This window comes from Tinamus guttatus, unplaced genomic scaffold (genome assembly GCF_059628265.1).
Source record: "Tinamus guttatus ecotype Peru unplaced genomic scaffold, ASM5962826v1 Tinamus_guttatus_pri_ptg000467l, whole genome shotgun sequence".
In the NCBI taxonomy this organism is placed as follows: domain Eukaryota; kingdom Metazoa; phylum Chordata; class Aves; order Tinamiformes; family Tinamidae; genus Tinamus; species Tinamus guttatus.
In genome coordinates this window covers 438,823-460,445 of record NW_028289001.1, presented here as the reverse complement: position 1 = coordinate 460,445, position 21,623 = coordinate 438,823, and the positions used below count along the sequence as shown (strand labels likewise).

The window sequence follows — 21,623 nt, the reverse complement described above, 5'->3', positions numbered from 1 at the left end:
TTTAATTATAAAGGACTAGATTTGAGAGTTGCGTTACATAAAACAGCTGTATAAATAACTGTCTGAACTTGCTTAACTCATTTTCCCCATTGTAGTAATTTTATTTCAAAGACAAGCCTTTATCATTCCTGCATGACACTCTTGTTTTGAAAGGGTTTAGCAAGGACTTTTTAATTTGCTAATGCTTCTCATGTGCATGCAAAGAAAACTAACTTGGTGCAAGCCTACTTAATGCCTACTGTGTACAAAAATCCTCTGTCTGCTAATCTGGCTATACTTAAAGCTTATTTTCTGATGAGCTCTGTTTGACACTTGAAGACTAATGGTTGAGCAGTTGTATTTGAGGAAGAGACCTACTTGGGCACAAGTACTTGAGATAAAATGTTTAGTTTTCTATAGATCATAAACAAAATTTTCTTTAAAAAAAGTTAAACTACATTATTTTAAAATGTTCATTTAAGTTTTGAGAAGTCTGTACCTAAACACATGTCTGTGATTAACTTGGTGCTAATATATTTGGACAATCTTAACTGGGAATTTCATGTGCTGTTGGTTCACTGTTATGACCTGCCTAATTCAGAGGCATAACTTGAGCATAATTTCATTAATCGCTGTTAAAATGTTGTGTGCAACTTCTAATTCACTGTCATTCACTAATGATATTTATTGTTACTTCTTGCATACAGTACAGAAAGTTTCGTGCTCCTTTAGCAATGCATTTTAAGTGTAACTATACGGGGCTAAAGGTACAACAGCTGTGTTTAATTCTCTGCCAAGAAAAGGTTTATGCGCAGAGTGACTGAAGTAGCAACAGGATAAGGGTTACTGGGTTGCTTTTGAGCTTTGACCACTAGTAACCTTTGGATGTGCCCGTTTTCCTGTTTTCTATTTCCCTCTAGTGGTCATGAAGGATATTGACTTGGGGGGTTAATTATCCAGTATCTTTTAAAATACTTGTTCATGTTGATAAATAACACTGCAGGAATAAAGGATCTGTGGAAATTTTATTTGTTCAGTTGTGAGCTGTTAAAATGCATGTTAGGTGATATTTCATAATGGGAAAACACTTGAATTCACATGGGCAATTCAGGTGCTTTTTGGAGGTGATATGAATTTTCATCTCTTTGGATACCCAGATGTGCCCTTTCATTGAAACTCGGCCATACAAAGTTTTAGCAAAAACAAATGGTCTGTCAAGTGCTGTGAGCCTTATGAGGTGAGAGCTGTAGCACAGGCCAATTTTTGCTTTTCTATTTCTGGAGCTAGGTGTTATGTCTAAACACTTGATGCTAATTTATCACTTGATCATGATAAAATCAGAATGCTAGACTTGTTCTTGGCCCACAAATGAACCTGAGATTATAGAGTTGGGCTTCATAAACCAATTAATATTTTCATTGTAGCTTTTAACATTTTGCCTTATTGTAGGTACATTTATTGTATATTAGGTGACTTAAGATCTTGCAAATTCTTCCTACAGCTCAAATGCCTTTTGCTTGTCATGCTGAATTGCCTTTTTAATGTAGTTATTCTTTTAGAGCTTTATTATGTGACCAAGGGAATACCTTATTTTGTGTGACTTTTGTTGGTGTTTTACTCTGATCTAATGAGTGAAGTGAGACTTCATTCGTATTTGGGGACAGTTTTGAGTGAAGTAGATTTTGAGAGCTGCTTCAACAGCTATAACAGAGGAAAATGGAAAGAGGAGGGAATAAGTCTTGAAAGCCAAGAAAGGGGTGTTAAATTGAATGGGATATGAAGCACTGCGTTTAATGTTTAACTCTTTTTTTTTTTTTCTCTTTTTTTTTTTTTTTCTCTTTTTTTTTTTTTCTCCTTTTCCCCAAGTTACTGTTGTAAAGTTGTAATTTAAAATGGATAGCGTGCTTTTATGATTGTTCTTCAGGTGCAGGATATTTTTATCTTAACTCCTTCATTAAAAAGAACTCTTGTGTCCTTGCCAGTTCCAACTTCTGCCTCCTGTGCTTGCTGCCTATTGTGTACCCTGGAGCACACAATGTTTCATATTTTGACTCTGCTGGCTAAGTGGGTGTGTAAGGGCTGAATGGAGAGGGAAAACAACCTGTTCCTGTGTGGCAGCAACGGGGTAACTATTAGTTGAAGGAGATGACCAGGAGACAGACGCTTCCTTTCTGCCCAGAAGCATTGGTTGTGTCAGTAGGCATTTGGAGGTGCGTGCGTATCACTGCGTTAGCTCTGTGCTGCGCGAGCTGCTCACTGGTCGTCGCAGCCCTGTGCGGGTGAGGACATGGCCCATGCTTCAGCAAGGAGGCTGCACTCTAGCCCAGAGCTAGAGGAGTTCAGGCAGGCGCAGATGTGCAGCAAGGCATTCTGGGGGTGTCACCCCAACCGCTGGCACTGCCTGTGCCGGCTCACCTGCCTGCTACCACTTGTGCATCCCCTTGCTTGCCTCCTTGAATTTTAAAGTGATGTAATAATATAACCATTAAAGATAACTTAATATGCCTATTTAAAAATGAGAGCTATTTGGCTAATGCCTCCGATGACGATCAGCACTGTTCTCTTTTAAAGGTGTAGTTGGACTACCCTTAAGCCAAGGTTAAGCTGTATGTATTTCAGTAAGCTTATTCTTTAAGATCTGTAGTAACCTATTCTGATTTTCAAAGCCTTGAGGCAAATTGAAAGTTTATTTTAGTATATTGGGAGCTGAGACTAGCATATCAGTGCAAGCTGCTTAGTTTTTTATTATTATTATTATTTATTTATTTATTAAGTCAGTATGTAAAAGTAGATAATGTCACCTTGATTTTGTAATCTTTGTTCAGGAAAGACTTCCATTCTGTAAAGCATACATATTCCCTGGAGGTTCCCAAGTCCATGGAGCAGGATTTCAGAGGCATTCTGTTCCCACAGTTCCTTGCAGGGTCCTGGGTGTCTGCACTTAGCATCCTGACTCTTAGGTCTTTGGGGAGTGTTTCTCCCTCCCTGTTCAGCTGGCATAGTTTGCAAATATTTAATGTTGTGCAGAAAATCTCGCTGCCAAGAACTGAATGTCCAAAAAGGAGACAGAAGAGTCCTAAAACTTTATTCGAATAAAGGGAGAGTCCACCAGGCATATCCCGGTGGGGTCTCTCAAATTGCTGGGGGACGCAGCCCCCCTTTTATCCTAATTTCCCGACCGAGGGACGCCCTCTCCTTTTCCCCATTGGCCAAGGCACTCAGCAGTTACAGCCTTCCCGGCCCGCCTACACCGAACTCCAGCCTCCCGCCATTTGTTCTCACCTGAGCTCACTGACTCCTTTGTCCCCCTTGCTGAAGGATGTGGGGGAATTCCCTTATTTCCCTCCTTTGTAAAGGCCCCCACCTCTTGGCAGATGCTCTTTTGTCCCACTCGCTCATGGCTCCGCTCAGTCTCCCCCCTCCCTTTGTCCTGCTCTTCAGCCAAACTGTGGGGAAATCCCCTTATTGGTGAATACACAAACTTGAGCAGTCTGCTCAATGTGGAATGAAGAGGTTTAAAGTTGCAGAGTCATATTGGGTGAATACAGTGTTCTTTTCTTGACTGTTGGGAAGTCGTGGAAAAATGGTATGCGTCCATGTATTTAAACATGGCTGTGAAGTACGTAGGTAAGGACATGAAGCCAGTTTTTTTTTGTAGGTAGATCCTGCTCTTCTCCCTGCCCTCCTGCCCATGTAGCTCTGCCTCTGTCAACCTCTGTTCTCCTTGCTGTAATACTTTGTGTATCGGTCCTGCTTCTTGCACCTCTTGCTTTCTCTAGCAGGTAGTATGTGTTTCCAGAGCTTAAGCAGTGCCCCACTCTGACTTAGCCTGCTGTGCAAGATGCCTGCTGTCTGGAGGTGACACACAGTGATGTAGCAAGAGCATATGGAGCGTAAGGTCTTTCAACTCTTTAGTTCAAAGTAATGCAACTGTTTAGTTCTGTTACTTTGACAAGTGAGAGTAACAGTTGATGATCTCTGTGCTATGCTGTTAGTCTCAATTGTTTATCTGTTTTCTTATTACAAATAATTTTTGATTCAAAATGCCTGTTTTTCCTTCTATAAAATGTACACTTCCTGTGGAATTTCAACCTTTACCACTGTAGAAAGCAGCAAATATACACCATATTGGATCCTTTTTAGCTTGTTGGGTTTCCGAGACCCTCAGCCCCCTGCTTGGGAGGGCTGCATGCAAGCAGGGAACATCGTCCAACTGCTTTGACATGGACTGTGGTGTTTTTTTTTCTGCTTCCTGCTGATTAATGACCTCTGGGAACCAAAAATTTCCATTTTCAAAGCCTGTAAAACAAGCGTCAGAGCAGATCTGCGGACTTGTGTTAGTCTGCTTTAACTTCAGCCAGGATAAGTGTGTCCTGGACCACCCCATTTGTGTGTGATCCTCTGTTTACTCTCTGCAGCCATCCCCCAGAGAGCCCTCATCAGCTCATTCCAGCATCACCTACTCTTTCAAATGCATAAATCTGTGTAATTGGTCCAGAAATTCCTTGGAGCATGGGGTATTAAACCTCTTCTGCTAAGTCTTCCATAGTACCTTCCAGCTCCTCTCAATTTGTGTGTGGTGTTTTTTTTTTTTTTTTTTTTTTTTTTTTTTTGTTGTTGTGTTCTGCTACAGTCTTATTTGTGATAATGTTTTGTGGATTGATCTCAAGATTTTCTTAGCACGGTGAATGACAGCAGGGGGATTATCCCAGCTCCCGCTGAGAACATGATTAGAATTGCTGCATCCTGCTGTCTGTTGTGGCACCTCCTAGGGTGGACCGTATGTCTTGGAGGGTGGAGCTGCCTGCTGCTTGTGTGTTATGTAAAATAATAAATAATTTATAGTGCAAGCTGAAAAGGTTTTTCAAGATGGACAAACATGTACATTGAAACACTTACCTCAAGCATTGAATTGAGACATAATCAAAAGAATTCTTGGAGATATGAGAGATTTTTTTCTTTTTAAGTGGGAGAGCTTTCCCATGAGCCTGTGCTTTACTCCTGAGGATTACTGACCTCATCCTTAACTGGTGAATCAGAGAGAGCTGTAATGGAGATATGCAATATGATTCTGCAAACACTCCAGCTATTTTACTGAAAGCAGCTTTTCTGAGGTCCTGCCTTGCTGCTGATACCAGCACATGCTCTAGTAAAGAATCCCATGAAGTGCTGGATCATGTGGCTCTTTCCTCTCATCCATCGTAATGGAAAAGCCTTTTGAAAGGATCGAGGGATTTAGAGCAGCAGTGTAGAAGCCGAAGGTGTTGCAGTTCGCTACCAAGTGCTAGTCCCGCGTGCAGCCTTGACATACCATGCAGATGCGGTTGCCTCAAGGACCTGCACCCAGTTAACAAGCATGGCAGTCAGCGCTAGTGTTTAAAGCTTTGGGCTGACAGTTTCTGTGCTTTACTTTCCAGCAGTGACTACCAGCTTCTGTCACGCAGACCCTACCTGCTCTTTCAATTTTTATGCTGTGCATCTAAAAACTCCGTGAGGGGAAGCGGCTGATGCCACCTTCTTCGCCTGGGAGCAACTGTGCGTTCCTGCTGTTCCTGATGATGTGCTTTGCGAGGCACAAGCACAGCAGTGACCTGCTCTGGTTTAGATACTCTGGTAGCGGAATGGTGGGGCTTGGCACAGTGCTTATTTGCCTTGAGCTGCTGTATGCGCTGCAGGGAGCGGGGAGGCTTGTCTGGATATTGATTTTAAAGCAGTGCTTTGTTTTCCCCTCCTTCTCCCTTATAAATAAGGATTCTTCATCTAACTTTTTTTTTCTCCTCCTGCTGGTTATTAAAGCACAGTCCTGTGAGAGACATTTACATCAGCATGATCTGCACATTTGCATGCTTTAGTTTCATACTGTGTGCTGCTCAGTCTGCTAAGCTTGCTGCTTAGTTACAAATAGTTCAAATTGCCTAAATGCTTTTTATGTAGCAGCTTTTTTATTGGTTTTGCAAGCTGATAGGTCACTGTCTCGAACAATTTTGAATCATGGAAAATCTGTTTAATGGAACCATTAATCACAAACACAAGTGACTCAAATGCATGTGCTGCTGAAAAGGTATCTTTTAAAAAATAAGTTTAAATATAGGTAGAAGGCTCTTTTTTTTTTTTTTTTTTTTCTCTCTCTCCGAATTAAGTAATCGTGTAAGGTTAATATTGGAAAAAATGGATGAAATGCACAATGCAAGTCATAAGGCTTTCTATTTCTAATGAGGATTGTGTCTATTCCTCAGAAACGACTCTGAATATTCAAAGATATGTCCATTCAAAAGCCTTATTAACCCTAGATCTAGGTTTTGAATAGTCATGTCCTGCTCATGTATTATTGTAGAAGGAGGAGGAGAGGAGACAATTGTTCTCTCAGTTATATAGTTATAAATAAAATGTTTAGACCTTAATGCCATGGTTATTTCGACTACATTTTAAAATTATCTGCTCATGAAGTCATATCCTATTGAAATAGATATTTTACTGCCTTTTAGCTTATCCAACTTGTGCAGAAAACAGAGGGGAATTCTTCCTAAGTGACTGTAGTAAAGCCATATTTGGTGACTTCTGAATATTTATAGCATATGAGGAAGTAAACACCGGCAATACTAGTAAAACTGTGTTGTGTTTTTTGTTTTTTGTTTTTTGGGGTTTTTTTTTGTTTTGTTTAGACTTCAATTTAGAGGAACTCTTGGCAGAAATGTTTTATCATGCTCTAAGACTTTAAAACATTTCTAAATATTTTCTTGATACTGATGCTCAAAACAACTTATTTATTTATTTTTAAGAAAAATAACAGTATAATGTGCCTGAAGTTCTCAATTGCCCATTTTAATGTTCATATGTACTTGGCTTTCACTTTTCAGGCCTTTGAAGGTCTTCAATTCAAAACATAGTCCAGTATCCCAAATATGTTACTAAGTTGTGCTGCTTAGTACTTGAACTGAGGATCCAAAAGATACCTGTGTTCACTGTGAATATTTTTTCCAAAATATCTGTTCCGATATGTATAAGCCATGCTCTGAAATGAGTAGTAATATAGGTTCAAAAAAGTTTAGCATCTTTGTTACTGCACTTGGATAGTTTCTATAGCTCTTCCTCTTTATAAAATAGCTTTAGTACATAATTTATAGTAGAAACTACTAAGTGTATGTCTACAGGAGTAACTGCCTCTTGCATTCATTTCACTCTAAGCTGTCAATAAACTTAAGTTTCACTTTCTCCTGTTTCAAATAAGTTATGCTTCTATTTTTTTTCTGCTGAAATAAGCAATGAAACTGACAAGACTAGTTCCATTTAAAAAAAAAATCTTCTAAATTTATCTCAAATATTTTGCAAATTAATCACTGCCTTCTTTCTCCAAGACTCGAAGTACCTTTATCTAACCACACTTCTGTTTCTTTATCATGTTCACATTTTCAACTTCTACTTTTCATATTCATCCTGTTCCTTTAAAGCACTAGTGTTTGCTCAGCATTTTCTTCTGCCTCAATCTTCAGGCCAGAGAGAAATGGAGTCTTTGCTGCTCCTCATTTGTTTCTGCTGCATAATCTCATTCATTCTTTTTCTTTCAGGTATTGCATGGGATATTCTGGGACTCATGTTTTCTTTTTCAGTCACATCTTTGTTTCTTCAAAGCCGTATTTCTGTACTGCTTGTCCTTCGTAGCCGAACATATGTATTCTCACGTGCCCCGGTATTGTCCAAGTAGTCCTGCTTCAGCCAGCACTTGAAATAACTGGTTTTCTCCTTTCTTCTTGCTATTAATACTTTTCAAGTTCTTTTGCATCTTATTTTTTCAGCACTTTTCTGTCTCTGAAACCTATGTTGCTTCTAGTTTTTCCAGAAATTCAATGTCTAGCTTTCTGCTTGTTCCATATCGATCATTCTCTCCTGTCTTTGGAATTTCTCTGCTACTACAGAATTTTATTCCTATTAAAGGTCATTCACAATGCTGTCCCTGACTACTTGACAAAACTCATGTTAACAGAATGACAGATATTGTTCTCAACGTTCTGTTCCTTACATTCTTTGAGAGGTTTTTCTTGCTGCTGCTGCATGAACCACTCATATTAACCTGTAGGGAAACTTTTTTTTTCTTCCAGTTCCTAAATATCCATTTGTGGCTTCATTTATGGAAGAAAAAAAAAAAATCAAACATCAGTTTTTGAACTTTTTCATACTATTTTAATAATGAGATATGTTTTTGTCTGTATATTTTTATTATATTTTTGTTTTAAGTATTATACATTGCTTTATGTAGATTTATATGCTCGTTGTTATCAAAACAATTCAAGTCTAGCACAAAAGATATTCAAGTCTGGAAAAAGGCTTATTTTGCTGTTTTTTAAAATGCTGCAATGATGTGGCAACATTTGAATGACTGAAGGGTTGCCTCTGGCCATTTGCTTTCAAACTGGAATGATGTTAATCCTTTGATTAATTGTAGAGGGCTGTAGTTCTTTGGAATGCTAGGTGAAATTATCCTTTAGCTATCTGTAATCCCTATAAACTATCTTCTTTTTTAAGGCCTTATTTGTTTGCCTCCCTCTTTAGGGAGGACATGATAGATTGTAGATAAGCATTTTCTTCAGTTCATTATGGTATCAAATAATGTGGGTTCATAGTAACGTTATAAGTGCTACATGAACTATAGTTTTAAATTTGCAGTACTAAGCCTCTGCCACTTTCCGGAAGGAATGCCTCTATTCTAGAGAAAATGTCATTAATCCTGTTTTCATTATTTCTCTCGGTAAAAGCCTAGCATTCTAGTTTGGTATTTTTGGTCTTTATTTCAGACTGAGTCTGGCTATGGATCAGAGTCAAGTTTACGACGACATGGATCCATAGTCTCTCTTGTTTCTGGAGCAAGTGGATACTCTGCAACATCTACCTCTTCATTCAAGGTTAGCGACTAATATTTTCATAGTATTGATTTGTAAATAAGATATTTATGTAGCTGAAAAGGCAATAACTTCAAATACGTGAAGACTTGCTCACAATTATCAAAATATAAAACCAGTAACCCATATCTTGGGTTTACTATAAATGTTAGTAATTCAGCATGTGATGCTGGACAGATGATACAAGAAGCTTTCACATGCCTCTGTGCAGTTGTGCCTTTTAAAATGGTGTCATCTTCCAATGGCAAGAAAATCGAACCTGTAGGAGGAATTAACCTACCGTGTTTCTGCAAATAGCAGGGCTTATGACTGAAAGAGTGCTGATTCCTTGACTCAACAAATATGATTTATGCTAGCTGTCAAATGATGGCTCTCCTTTGTTTCGGTGCATATAAATATTTAACACTTGAGCTTGGGCAGGCTGTACTTCTGGCAAATGAGCAGTGGCGAAACAGTGCAAAAAGGAGGAAAATATTAGTCTCTGTAACAAAGATTTTACGCTGGAGCTGATTGCTTTCAGGCAAGCTGGTATAAATGTGATAGTGTGCAAGATCTCTGCCAGCTTTTGTAGAATGCTCTGAAGTAGCAGATGCAGTTAGGAGGAAAAAAATAGGACCAGTGGGCAAAATGAATGCGCTTGTATTCACTTAAATACATTTTTAATGCTAACGCTTTGTAAATGCTGACAGTGTTTCATAGCTTTAGTGTATCTGAAGAAGTTGTTCCCCATAGTTGGGAAAAAGCTATATTTTTTTTTTTTATTTTTACTTAGGCATTGAGCTACTCCTAATTATATAGAAGCATTCAAGGCTCTCCCTTGTATTTTCAGAAGGGTCATAGCTTACGTGAGAAGCTTGCAGAAATGGAAACCTTCAGAGACATCTTGTGTAGACAAGTTGATACTTTACAGAAATATTTTGATGCTTGTGCGGATGCAGTTTCCAAAGACGAACTCCAGAGGGATAAAGGTAAAAGTTTAATTGAAAATGCTAACTCTGTAGAATCTAACTTGTTACACAGTAAACAATAGCCATTGAAGTAGTTTGATCTCATGTAGAGATAAGTACCTTAAACTTACTAATTAGCAAAATGAGCAGTCATAGATATTTCCACAGGGACAGTGTTAGTTGTTTTCATTTTTGAAGTTGGATTTTCATGAGCATCTGCTTACTAAATTGTTGCTGTCAGCCTTACTGAAATCATGTTCTTTTAAGCGCTTGATTTTACTGAGGGGTAGCTGCTTAAACCTGGAAGGTGAACTCAAGTTAGTTCACTGCTGTATCTCTTATTGGTTTGTCACAAAAACAGTAGGATATTAATCACTAGGATTCATTCTTTCATAAGGCCAAGCCTCCTGAGATGCATAGTACACTAGCTCCGATCAATGCAATTTCACCTGTTTGAGATCCTTACAGATTTGATAGAGAATGCCTGTGTTTCTCTCTTTTCCCCCTTCCCCTCCTTCCTCAGAACACAGCTTGTTGTCATATTTGTGTCAAATGCCTTTCCTGAGGCATTTCTATTCATCCTTGAGTTTGCTCTGGCAGTCAGGCAGATAAGTACGATTCTACTTGTTTTCTCTTTTCCAAACTCTACAGAAGAAGAACAGATATCTGATGAATCATGGCTCCTTGCTTATCCAGTCATACCTCTGAGATGGTTTTCTCTTTACTTGAGGGCTAAATTCAGACTGAGCAAATACTCTACTCCTAATGGCTTCTGACCATAATATTGATAGTGACTTCAGAAATAGAGGGTGTTGGTAACCATAAACTGTAAAAGTTACTTGAAGTGCTGCTTAGCTGTGAAGATGCTTGTAATTTTTCTTGCTCACTGAAGAATTTAGGAAAAGGTTTTCTCTTTCCTCACACTAATTTTCTTTCAAATTTAGTGGTAGAAGATGATGATGATGACTTCCCTACAATGCGTTCTGATGGGGATTTTTTACATAACAGTAACAGCAATAAGGAAAAATGTAAGTATGTCTAAACTCTGTTCTCACTGGAAACTGAGTAGCATGATTAAACTGGCTTAACAGGCTGGAAATTATGCTGTTTTCTAAGGAGAAAACTGCAAGGATAGTTTTATTTACAAGAACTTATCTGTGTTTAAGACATCACTCATTAGTTGCTTTCTATGATTCTTTGAGCTATATTTAATTAAACACACAAATATTAATAGTGCAAGATTATCTGACTTCCTATCTTCTGTCCAAAGCCATGTTCATATTACCAACTTTTGAAAAAGCTGTATTGTTCAGTTATTGCACTTGGTGTGCAACTCAAGTTTTGAATAAATCTTTCATGCCTCTTATCAGCACAGATAAGCCTGCGAAACTCATCCATTAATCCTACTTTATATAAAAAAAACCTTCATTTTGAGTCATCAGAGCAAAGTTCAGAAAGTTGGAAAAGCTTTTTTCTAAAAATGTTAAGAGGAATTTAATTTCACAGCATGATTCATTTTGAAAGAAATGTCTTTCAGGACTAATTTTTGTAGGATGATGTAGGAGTTTCAGCTTAATTTGTCATTAGAACTTTCCTTCATATTTGCATTCTTTTGGTGTATCTGCTATATATATATTTGTTATGTGAAATGTCACTAGGAAAGTTTTTGTACATCTGGTTATTTTAAAACGCTTAAATGTGAGTTCCTTGTGCTTTCTTCAGGCTTTGTGTGAGTATTGAACAAGAATTTGAGGTGACATTCTTCATGTGCAAAGTTTGAATTTTGGTCTGTGAGAACTTCCATGATAAGAAATTGCAATATGCTATGGACACCTTTGTATATAATCATGTATTAGAGCTCATTGCTCAGAATGACCACTGCAAGCCTTAGTTTTGGTTGAATTTACAATTCTGATTTTCATGATTCCTGATTTCATGATTTTTTTTTTTTTAATAAAAAGGATTTGATCAAAACGAATAGACTAACCTCCATTTTAGTTTTTCTGTGCTACAGTTTCTAATTTGTAGGTAAAGATTTAAAAGCTGAGTGCTGCAATGCCTAACTGGAAATAGGCAAATAGATTTTCTGGCCTATAGCAGAATCCTCTATCTTGAGTCATAGGTTTCTCAGGTTAAGGATTGCTATTCAAAAGACATGTATACTTGGGCAGAAAAATATTCAGACTAACAGATAATGAAAGATTTGTCTTAAAATTCATCCTTTCCTGAAGCTTCTCTTCAGAGCAGGTGATAAGATTCCTCACTTTATCAGGTTTCAGGTTCCCTTTTTGAATAGACCTCTCCAATCTTTGAAAAACTGGATCAAATAGTAGCTGAGAATGGCTGCCTGTTTAGTCTAAACATGGGACTGTTGTGCAACCAGTGCTCCAGCAAGTGCAAAATACAGATTCAGCCCCTTAGCCTGCTATGGTAGGGAGTATTTGAGCCTACTGCTCAGAAGAGGACTCTAGCAGCTGCACTGAAGACTTAAAGGGCCTGGATTCACTTTTTTTTTTTTTTTTTTTTTTCTCTCTCTCCACTGGGTAGGAGGAAAGAATTACGTTGACTAATCTATAGCTTTGTGTCCTGTTCTGAAGGAGATATTTGGGTAGAGAGTCTTCTATGCTCTCTGGGACCTTTACATTAAAGGTTAAAAAGAGTATTTTGAAGGTCTTTAATGCTCACTTTCCAGATGTGACTGAAAAAATGGTAACTAAGTACTAAGCAATAGCCTGACTGTGTGTGCTTACCCATCTGGATCTTGCTTTTTAAGAATATAGAATATAAGAATCTTGATTGTGAAATGTACACATTTATCTCCAAGAAAATGAAGGGATTTGGGCTTAAATTATATAGGAATAAGAAATGCAGCTGAAGCCTCTTTAAGCAGCCTTTTTGAGGATAGATGTTTTTGTACTAGAAATACAAAGCTGAAGATCTTCCAGAAAGTGGAGGAGAACAACTTGGCATAAAATATAGTGGAATTTAATGGTGTTTTTTTGTGCTCAGAAAGGAGGAAGAATAGTTACCAGCCTATTGCTGAAGTAATGAGGTGGTAGGTAGAAGAAAATAAATCATATTGATTCTAGTGCTGTCCATACAAGATAAAACAATGACAGGTGCCAATTAAAAAATGGAGTATGTATCCAACCGTTTCTTTTCATTTAAAATTGGCTTGGTGATGTAAAATGTAAAAATAGAAAAATCCATTATTTATGTTTAAAAATTTCTTTTGGTGGAGAAACAATATTAAGTCCATTGATCAAACATATTATTTGGGACACCTGGGAAAGTATTAGAAACATCATGGGAGGAAGGAGAAAAAAAAAAAAAAAAAGATCTTTTCAATAGGTATCGACATAGAAGAGAAGGGCTAAGAGCTACTGAAGAAGGCAGAAACATGGCATGCAAAACATCTATGAAGAATGAAAACAAGTCAGAAATGAAGTAAAATGCCTAATAGGGAAGGTACCACTTTTTTTTGCATGCGGGAAAAGGCTTGAACGCTGTCATTTCCACAAAGCACCCTTAACATCAGTTGCCTTTGGGGTAGGCCACATACTTTTTGCCTTTCAGAATCATCCTTGCATTCCCTATGGTAGTTTCAGATAAGCTGTGTGTCATTATGATAGTTGATCTTATTCTGGGGGTGGCCTAGGATGCAGAATAGCATCAGTTGTTTATGAGTTGCCCTACAGTGAGCTGTAGCCTTTACTACCTAGTTTAAAAAAAACATCCCATTTTGAAGGCCTTGTGGAGCTCTGAGTAATTGTGTGTGTATGTATGGAATAAGAAGGTTCCTTACCTCTGTAATAGACAAGCAAGAACACTATCTTAAGTTATTGTTCTTGGTAAGAAATATTTGAGGAAAAGTTGTGTTGATTTGCTTTCATGTGTTTTCCTCTCCAATGACTACATATGTAGTTGTAAATAAATATGTACAGTATCATGGAAGAAAGCAGAGTAGTTAAGGTTTTAACAATGCAATTATCTGCTAGAAAGTAAGGGTCTTTAAATATGATTTAGACTTTTAAATCCAACACGAAATAACTTATCTTTCTGAGAAGGTTTAAGACCAGGCTGTGGAATTTGAAACACTTTGTCTTCATGATGGTTTATTGTTTTATGTTAACTGAGAGAGCTGCTTCTCAGGTTGTAGCTGAGCTCCAAAAATACTTAGGAAAAGCGGACTGACTTTTTCCCCCCCCAAGAAAATGATTATATTGTACATCCATCTTGCAGTCTATTAACCAGATTTCTGAAATAATTCTGCAGCCAGTAGTAGTTTCTTCAGCATATTTAGCATGTTATGTTTCTTAAAAAAAAAAAAAAAAAAAAAAAAAAAAAAATCACCCCTATTACCAGCACAACTATGCTGCTTAGCCTGTGCCCTGCCTATACCAACAAGAGGATTTATTTTACTGCTATAAACTGCATTTTTCTTAAGTAAAATAGTATTGTGCAGGTCAAGGTTTTGTTTGTCTAGCTTTAATTTTTCTCAGGGAATCCACTGCATGGTTCTCTTTCCATGTTATACTGCTTCTTCAGATGGGGCCTCTTCCATGTTCCCCCTGCAACTGCTGGCAGAAGGAGGACTGATCTGCACAGTTTGATTTCTAGAGCAAATTTGTTCTCTTTATTTTCCATTTCTCTCCAGCCTCCTGCCACAGTCTCTAGCTTTCAAAAATTACTCTTGCTTCATGTGAAACAAAATAAGCTGTATTCTGCCACAGCATACATGCCTTCAAATACCTCAGTAAGCAAATATGGACATTAATTGTGTTTGAAAATCGTTTGATTCCTAGTGAAAGGAAGGCATGTCTGAAACCTCTGGGGACACATAAAGCCATTGCTTAGGGCCATGTGACGCTTGCCTTCTGTTCCCGTGAGTGCAGATACTGTGCACTGTCATTACAGAACAGCAATTGCATTTTTGGTACCTACAAGGACTGAGCTGCTTGAGCTGTAATTCACCCTTGCAGACAGATACAAGGGAAACCTGCACAAATATTTATTTGTACTTTCTTGTTCACAAAGTGGTGCCATACTGACAAACTGACAGAGTAAAATAAATAAATAAATAAAAACTTTAGTTCCTCCTGGACGGTAAGCACTGCGCTTGCCCCACAGCGTAGCAGGAGTTGCTTTAACTTGCCAGGCTCAGTCAGCTGCAACATGGGTGTTATTTTAGCTTTCTTATATTTATGACATTAATATGTTCTATTTTGTTGTTATTCTGTCAACCTACATACGAGTTTGACATATAATAGGTACTTTTTTGTCATGCATTAAGTCATTTGTTTAAATAGCCTTAGCAACAGATGGCTTGCTTGACTGCATGAAGCAGTTGGAACTGCAAAGCCCACAGTACTTGGATATTTCAACACATTTGATGCAACTTTTCTTACACACATACATTTTGGGTGTTAAGCTTGTTTTAAGTAATTATATATTGACTATTACATTTTGGGTTTGATTGCATTTTGAAATTGTTGTTTGCTTAGTACTCTTATCAGATATGTTTTAAGGTTGCTCTGTCTTAATTAGGCCTCACTTCAAGCTGTCAAACTGCTATTGTTAAAGTATTACCACTCCTTCCACCCACATGATCTACAGAGTAATACAGCATTGCAAGCAGACTTGAAATACAGTATAGCAAGATGAAGCTTAGGGGATGCAATCCTCCTTTGGAGTCTTTTCCCTTTTTGTGTGGCTAGCTGAAAAATTGATAGTACTTTTAATTTTTAAATCAACATATGTAGCCAGTGTGATATTTTCTTCAAAAGTTTTTAACATAAAACATACATGTGAAAACATTCATCCAAATTAAAGGTAGATATTGGTAAATGATTCATATTTGTTTTTAGTGTTTCCACATGTGACACCCAAAGGAATTAATGGCATAGACTTTAAAGGAGAAGCTATAACTTTCAAGGCAACTACTGCTGGAATCCTTGCTACGCTCTCCCATTGTATTGAACTCGTGGTAAAGCGTGAAGAAAGTTGGCAAAAAAGGCTAGATAAGGTAAGATTGTCTTCCTTTCACTTTTGTTGAAAAAAATCTTTAGCTCGACACTTCAGTTGCTCTGAAATCTTTCTACTCCAGGTATTGTTTTCATTTGTATGTACAGTATTTATTTTAGGTACCCTCATTTACTTGTATAAAATGTTAAAGTCTCATTTTGGCTGTTGGTGATATAATAACATTATTCATTATTTTTTTCTTTTCCCATGTTCAGATAGTATTCTTATGGAGCTTTTTTATATATATATATATATATATATATATATATATAAATATATATATAAATATAAAGAACCTGGCAATATTCCATAGTAAACAGCATAACACTTGCAGCTTTCTGAGAGAGACTTAACTCTCAAGCTTGCAAAGTGATGCATAAATCCCTGAAATGGCTTGGACCTAAGAGATGGTGGCAATACTCGGAAACAATTGATTTTAACTTTAAAGGTCTTTTGTAAAATAAAACATCAAATAAGTCTTGACTTTCTCAAAAGTAATAAATTTACATTAGAGTTAGTGGTTTGGGATGTGTGGCTTTGTAATCTCTGCGCTCTCAGCAGTGGTAGTTCACGCTAAGCTTACTTGAGCAGTAAGCTCAAAAGGAGCAGTGTTTTCTCCCTTCAGATAAGAAGGCTGGGAGCACCGTGAGGTTGCCCTTCAGGCTTTGGCTTCTAGCATCCTGCTGTCACTGACTGGTGTTCTGGGCATGGGCAGTACTTTAGCTGCTTTTATCTCCTGTTTTTTAATTTAACATGTTTCCACATGATGTATATCATGCTTCAGCTCTTACTGCATGTGTTAATGGCATGCAAAATTGAAAGAATGAAGGCAATTGGGGAAAAATATATCCACATTTGAATCCTCGTCTCTGTTACACTGACAAAGAAAAAAAAATAGTCAGGAATCAAAGCCTTGGTCTATTCTATCTTATCTAGTTATATTGTTACTTCTGTCACTACTAAATCTTTCCCTGCTGCATCTAGTGGTTGGAAGGGCAGATCCAGGACCGAGAAGCTTGTTCACAGGATCAGAGGATCCCTGAGGTTGGAAGGGATCTCAGGAGGTCTCTAACCCAACCCCCTGCTCAGAGCAGGGGCAGCTTCATGGATGAAGTGATTTTGCCTTGTACATAGTTGGAAAACATTTGTCAGTTTCTGCTGCAGATGTTTCTTTACCTGTGAACTAACTTGAAAGTACTTGGGCTCAGCTTTAAGAATTTAACATGAACTAAAAACAGATTTTCACTTCAGACCTCATGCGAATGTGATAACTCATACAACATGAGCAAGTACATTTTAAAAGAGGACATAAGCTTTTAGCACTTTTTTGTAGCAGAAATTCAAGTAGTAAAAGCTTCTCAGAACTTGGATATGTTAAGACCCTCTGCTTTATTAAACTTGCAGAGTCTAAGTTTTATTTGTCAATGACATTTTGGTGTTTGTGGCACACTCAGCCAAGTAATGTATTTCTAATATCAACTATTTTTTCTTTTGTACTCCCTTAATTGCTAGCCTTTTAGAAGAAGTGGCTTTAATAGGGCTAACAGAAAACTTGAAGACAGAACTTCTCTCTATTTGGAGCTCTATTAACGTTATTTCACTTGAAAATATTTTATTTTCTTGTTTAGTGGCTAAACGTCTTTAAGGTTGTTTTCTATGTAAGCGTGGGCCTGGTTAAAGACCATTGTTCTGTCACCTCCTAAACGCAGGTGGAGAGGAGTGTTGATCTTTACTCCTGGAGTTTATATTGCTCTGAGAGGAAGTAAACATTGTCAGATGCTATATTTAAGAATGGATTCCCTGAGAGGTGCTAAAGGGAAGAACTTTCTGAAAAGGAACAAAAGAAGTCCAAGGGAGCAGTCCAGTTTGTGCTTTGGCTGTCAGAAGGTTACTTGCTCAGGATTCATTCTGTGCAGACTTGTCACTAGGCGAATAGTGTCAGTCGCTAAAATTAAACACTGTTTTGGAAGTTTTGTGCAGGTTGCCTTGTAGTGAAGCCCTTTCCCTTTTCTTTCCACTGCTGCTTTCTTGCTCTAGGAGTTAGAAATGTGTGTTTTGTTTTGTTTTTTTAATGCAAAGCATAACTCTGATTACCTAGCAAGAGTCCTACCGCCTCATAGGGGATCTGGGCTATCCCATATAGGTCCCTTTTGTAGAGGGCTGAGTTAATATATCTGCTGAACTTGAAGACATAATTTCAATTATAGTTCTCCTAATGTTAGGTCCGAAAATCAAGTCGCTAGCGGGATACAAACACGGAGAGGCACAGGTAAGCAGGATATCCCTTTATTACCAGCTAGCTGGGGCCCAAGGCTCACCCGTAACAGGGAATCTTGCCAAGGACCCCGATTCTACTGCGCTTTCTGTTTTTATACATTTCAAGGGAGAGGGTTACATGTTGTCAGGGGATTGGCTGCAATGTTGATGCTTTGTTACCAGGCAGAGACAGCCCTGCTGCTGGGCAGAAGCTATCTTGTTGTTGAGCTTGCATTGTTCAGAAGGTTCCAGGATGAGGTCATACTTGCTGAGCTGTTACATTCTTTTGTTACTTATCTTGGTTTAAAAGAGGAGAGAGAAAAAAAAAAAAAAAAAAAAAGTTTCAAGATAGTGTCTTGTGAAATTGCTACACAAAGGCTTCTGGAAACATTTCAAAAGGGGTCATGGGTTATTCAATCAGGCCCCTCATTTCCCCCCTTTTCTCAGGTTCATTTAGAGAAATCCTTCTCGTAGTCATCCATTTCTAAATACTGTTGTCTCATTATCGTCAGTTGTACAGTACCCACCTGGTCTTTTACAAATTTCATTACACGATTTAGGCCCTAATGTCAGGACCAAGAGTAGGATTATTACCGGTCCAAGTAAAGTGGATATCAAAGTAGTAACCCAAGGGGACTGATTGTACCAGGTTTCGAACCATCCTTGTTGATTCTCTCGTTCCCTGTTGCGCTTTTTGAGCCCCTCTCTAACTTTGGCCAGTGAATCCCGGACCACCCCCGTGTGGTCCGCATAAAAACAACATTCCTCACCCAAGGCTGCACATAACCCTCCTTGCTGTAGAAACAGCAAGTCCAACCCCTCGTCTGTTTTGCAGGACGACCTCTGACAAGGAGGTTGGTGACTTTTCTAAGTATGATATCGACTTTTCAATTCGATCTAAATCCTCATCTACGGCTGCTCGCAACGAGGCTAATTTTTGAGGCTGCAAAGATAGGGACGCTATTCCAGTTCCAGCTCCCGCTAATCCCAACCCTACCAAGGTTGCTATGGTAAGTGTGGTTATTGGTTCTCTTTTTACCCTTCTTGATTTCTCTAGCTCCCAGTGAATATACATATTCTCTTCCTGATGATGCAGTATACGGGGAACTACTGAAACTTGTATGCAATATTCCTTGCTTGCACTGAACACCTCTAAGGCAAGACAGGGTGTTAATCCTGTCTCAGAACATATCCACCATCCTCTTCCTTGAGGTATTGCCCATTTCTTTCCTCCTGTACTGTTGATCACTTCCACTTTTGTCCCGTGAAGCATCTTTCTATTGTGGGGTACCTTTCCCAAGTATATCCCCTGCCCTTTGACTAGCTTCAGGGTGATTCCCACCTTCCTGTCTTCCCATTTGCACTGAGGAGGGCTATCTTGTGTGCTGATGCTGTAGGTAGAATTAAGCCCAATTGCCTCATAGAAAGGGGGTCGGATGTCATAGCATAGCCAACATGCTGTAGTAGCATTTGGGTTGGTTTGGTTCAAGGTCTCATATGCTGCTCTTACCAATTTCCAGACAGGGTCGTCACCAGTTCCTTCTCCCCCCAAATCCAGGGACTTGAGTAGTATCGTCCCTACTAGGGGAGGATACATCTGGGCTACGGGTGGTTGAATTTCCCTTCTCTTTTGCTGTTCTGTCTTTTTGTTTCTGTTTCTTTTGTCCCTTAGATCCCTTCAACACTTTGTTCGGGCCTACAGGTCGCTCTACCTTAACTTCGTCCTTCCTAATAAGAATTAACCCTCCTCTATCCGGTCCTGGTTCCCAATATCTGACCCCCCATGTTTTTCCTAATCTCCACCCAGGATCTTCAGGGCTTGTCACATTGAGGAATAACCACCAGCAATTACTACCAAGGCTGACTCCCCCGGAACTATCGTAACAGGGGGGTTTACAGCCCTTTGGTCCCCATCCCACCTTCAAATATTTATCAATTTGTGAAGGGTAGTCCCACGCTGAAGTGGTCACACATTCCCAATGTGAACAATAGTATTGGTTGGGGCTATTGCAATACCCCTTCCCTGGATTCAAAGCAGGGCAGAAATAGTATGCCTTTTGGTTCAGGCATGGGCTAATAGGAGCTAGAGTGCATAGATCAGCAGTGAAACTAGGGGCGCCCGCTGTTACCTTAGTCTGTATTACCTGCCCATCCTCCCACCTTGCCAGAGTCCATTTATAAGGTTGGTGAGGGCTTCTCCCTGTTACCAGTCGAGTCGTCACCAGAACTAGGACCATGAGATGCCGCATTTTGTCGTTTGACACGGATCTTTAGGGGGTTCTCAGGATCCCGCTGAACTTCCCACTTCTCAGCTTCTTGTTCTGGAGGGGACGCTCTTCGCACATGCATGTGATGAATCCATGGACCAATCCCGTCCACCTTGAGAGCGGTAGGAGTCACAAGAATTACAACATAAGGCCCTTTCCATTTTGCCTCCAATGATTTCGGGTTATGCCGTTTAACCCTTATCCAATCCCCTGGCTCGAGATCATGTAAGGGCTCCTTTGGTAATTCTCCTTGCTCGTATATGGCTCTAATCATTGGGAATATTTCTTTACGGATCTGATGTAACGTGTGAACAGCCTGGAGTACATCTCTAGATGTACCAATTCTTATTCCTGGAGTTTTTGCTGGGAACACCGGTGGAGGTGCACCGTACATGATCTCGAAAGGAGTTAAATTTGGTACATAAGGTGTATTCCGAGCCCAGAAAATAGCATATGGTAGGAGCGTCACCCAATCTCCACCAGTCTCCACTACTAATTTAGTTAGAGTTAGAGTTTAGTTAGAGTTTTTAAGTTCTTTTAATTCATTCTTTCTACCTGTCCCGAACTCTGAGGGTTATATTCACAATGCAACTTCCATTTTGTTCCCATTACTTGTGCTAAGTTTTGAACTATACCTGCTACAAAGGCGGGCCCATTGTCTGATCCTATAGTTTCAGGAACCCCATATCTCGGGATTTTTTCTTCAAGTAACACCTTCGCTACTACCTGAGCTGTTTCTCGTTTTGTAGGAAATGCCTCCACCCATCCCGAGAAGGTATCTACCATGACCATTAAGTACCTATACCCATACTTCCCAGGTTTCACCTCTGTAAAGTCCACCTCTCACGCCTTTCCCGGACTACATCCCCTCTGCCGGGTCCCCAAGTGCTGATTTATAATTTTTCCTGGTTTCATTCTCTGACATGCTTTACATTCTTCTATGACTTTCCTCCCTAATGCCCCTTGGTTGTGGAACTGCAACCTGGCGGCCGTTACTAGTTTTGCCGCTTTTCTCTCCCCAAGGTGTGTTGTTTGATGCAACTGGGTTAGTAGCTGTTTCCCCAGTGCTTGTGGTAATATTAGTGTCGAGTCTGGTCCTCTATACCATCCATCTTCTCCTCTCTTTCCATTTGCAGTCCTTTCTGTCCAATGGATATCTTCACTGGAATACTCTGGTACTTGTGGTAACTGGCCCATTCCTGGGGGAGGGATATCTAGCGCTAGTGCTTTACTGATTTCCTCCCCCCTTTTCTTAG

General features: G+C 39.1%; 1 protein-coding gene across 1 annotated transcript in view; it reads left to right on the top strand.

Annotated features, from left to right (window-relative positions):
* The window catches only part of LOC104569355 (ceramide transfer protein), a 71,692-nt gene that overhangs the window by 29,559 nt on the left and 20,510 nt on the right, over positions 1-21,623 (top strand). Inside the window, exons 4-7 of the mRNA XM_088532709.1 lie at positions 8,769-8,876; positions 9,703-9,841; positions 10,765-10,848; positions 15,688-15,845. Of these exons, the coding sequence (XP_088388835.1) occupies positions 8,769-8,876; positions 9,703-9,841; positions 10,765-10,848; positions 15,688-15,845 (489 nt within the window). The remainder of the gene's footprint in view (positions 1-8,768; positions 8,877-9,702; positions 9,842-10,764; positions 10,849-15,687; positions 15,846-21,623) is intronic.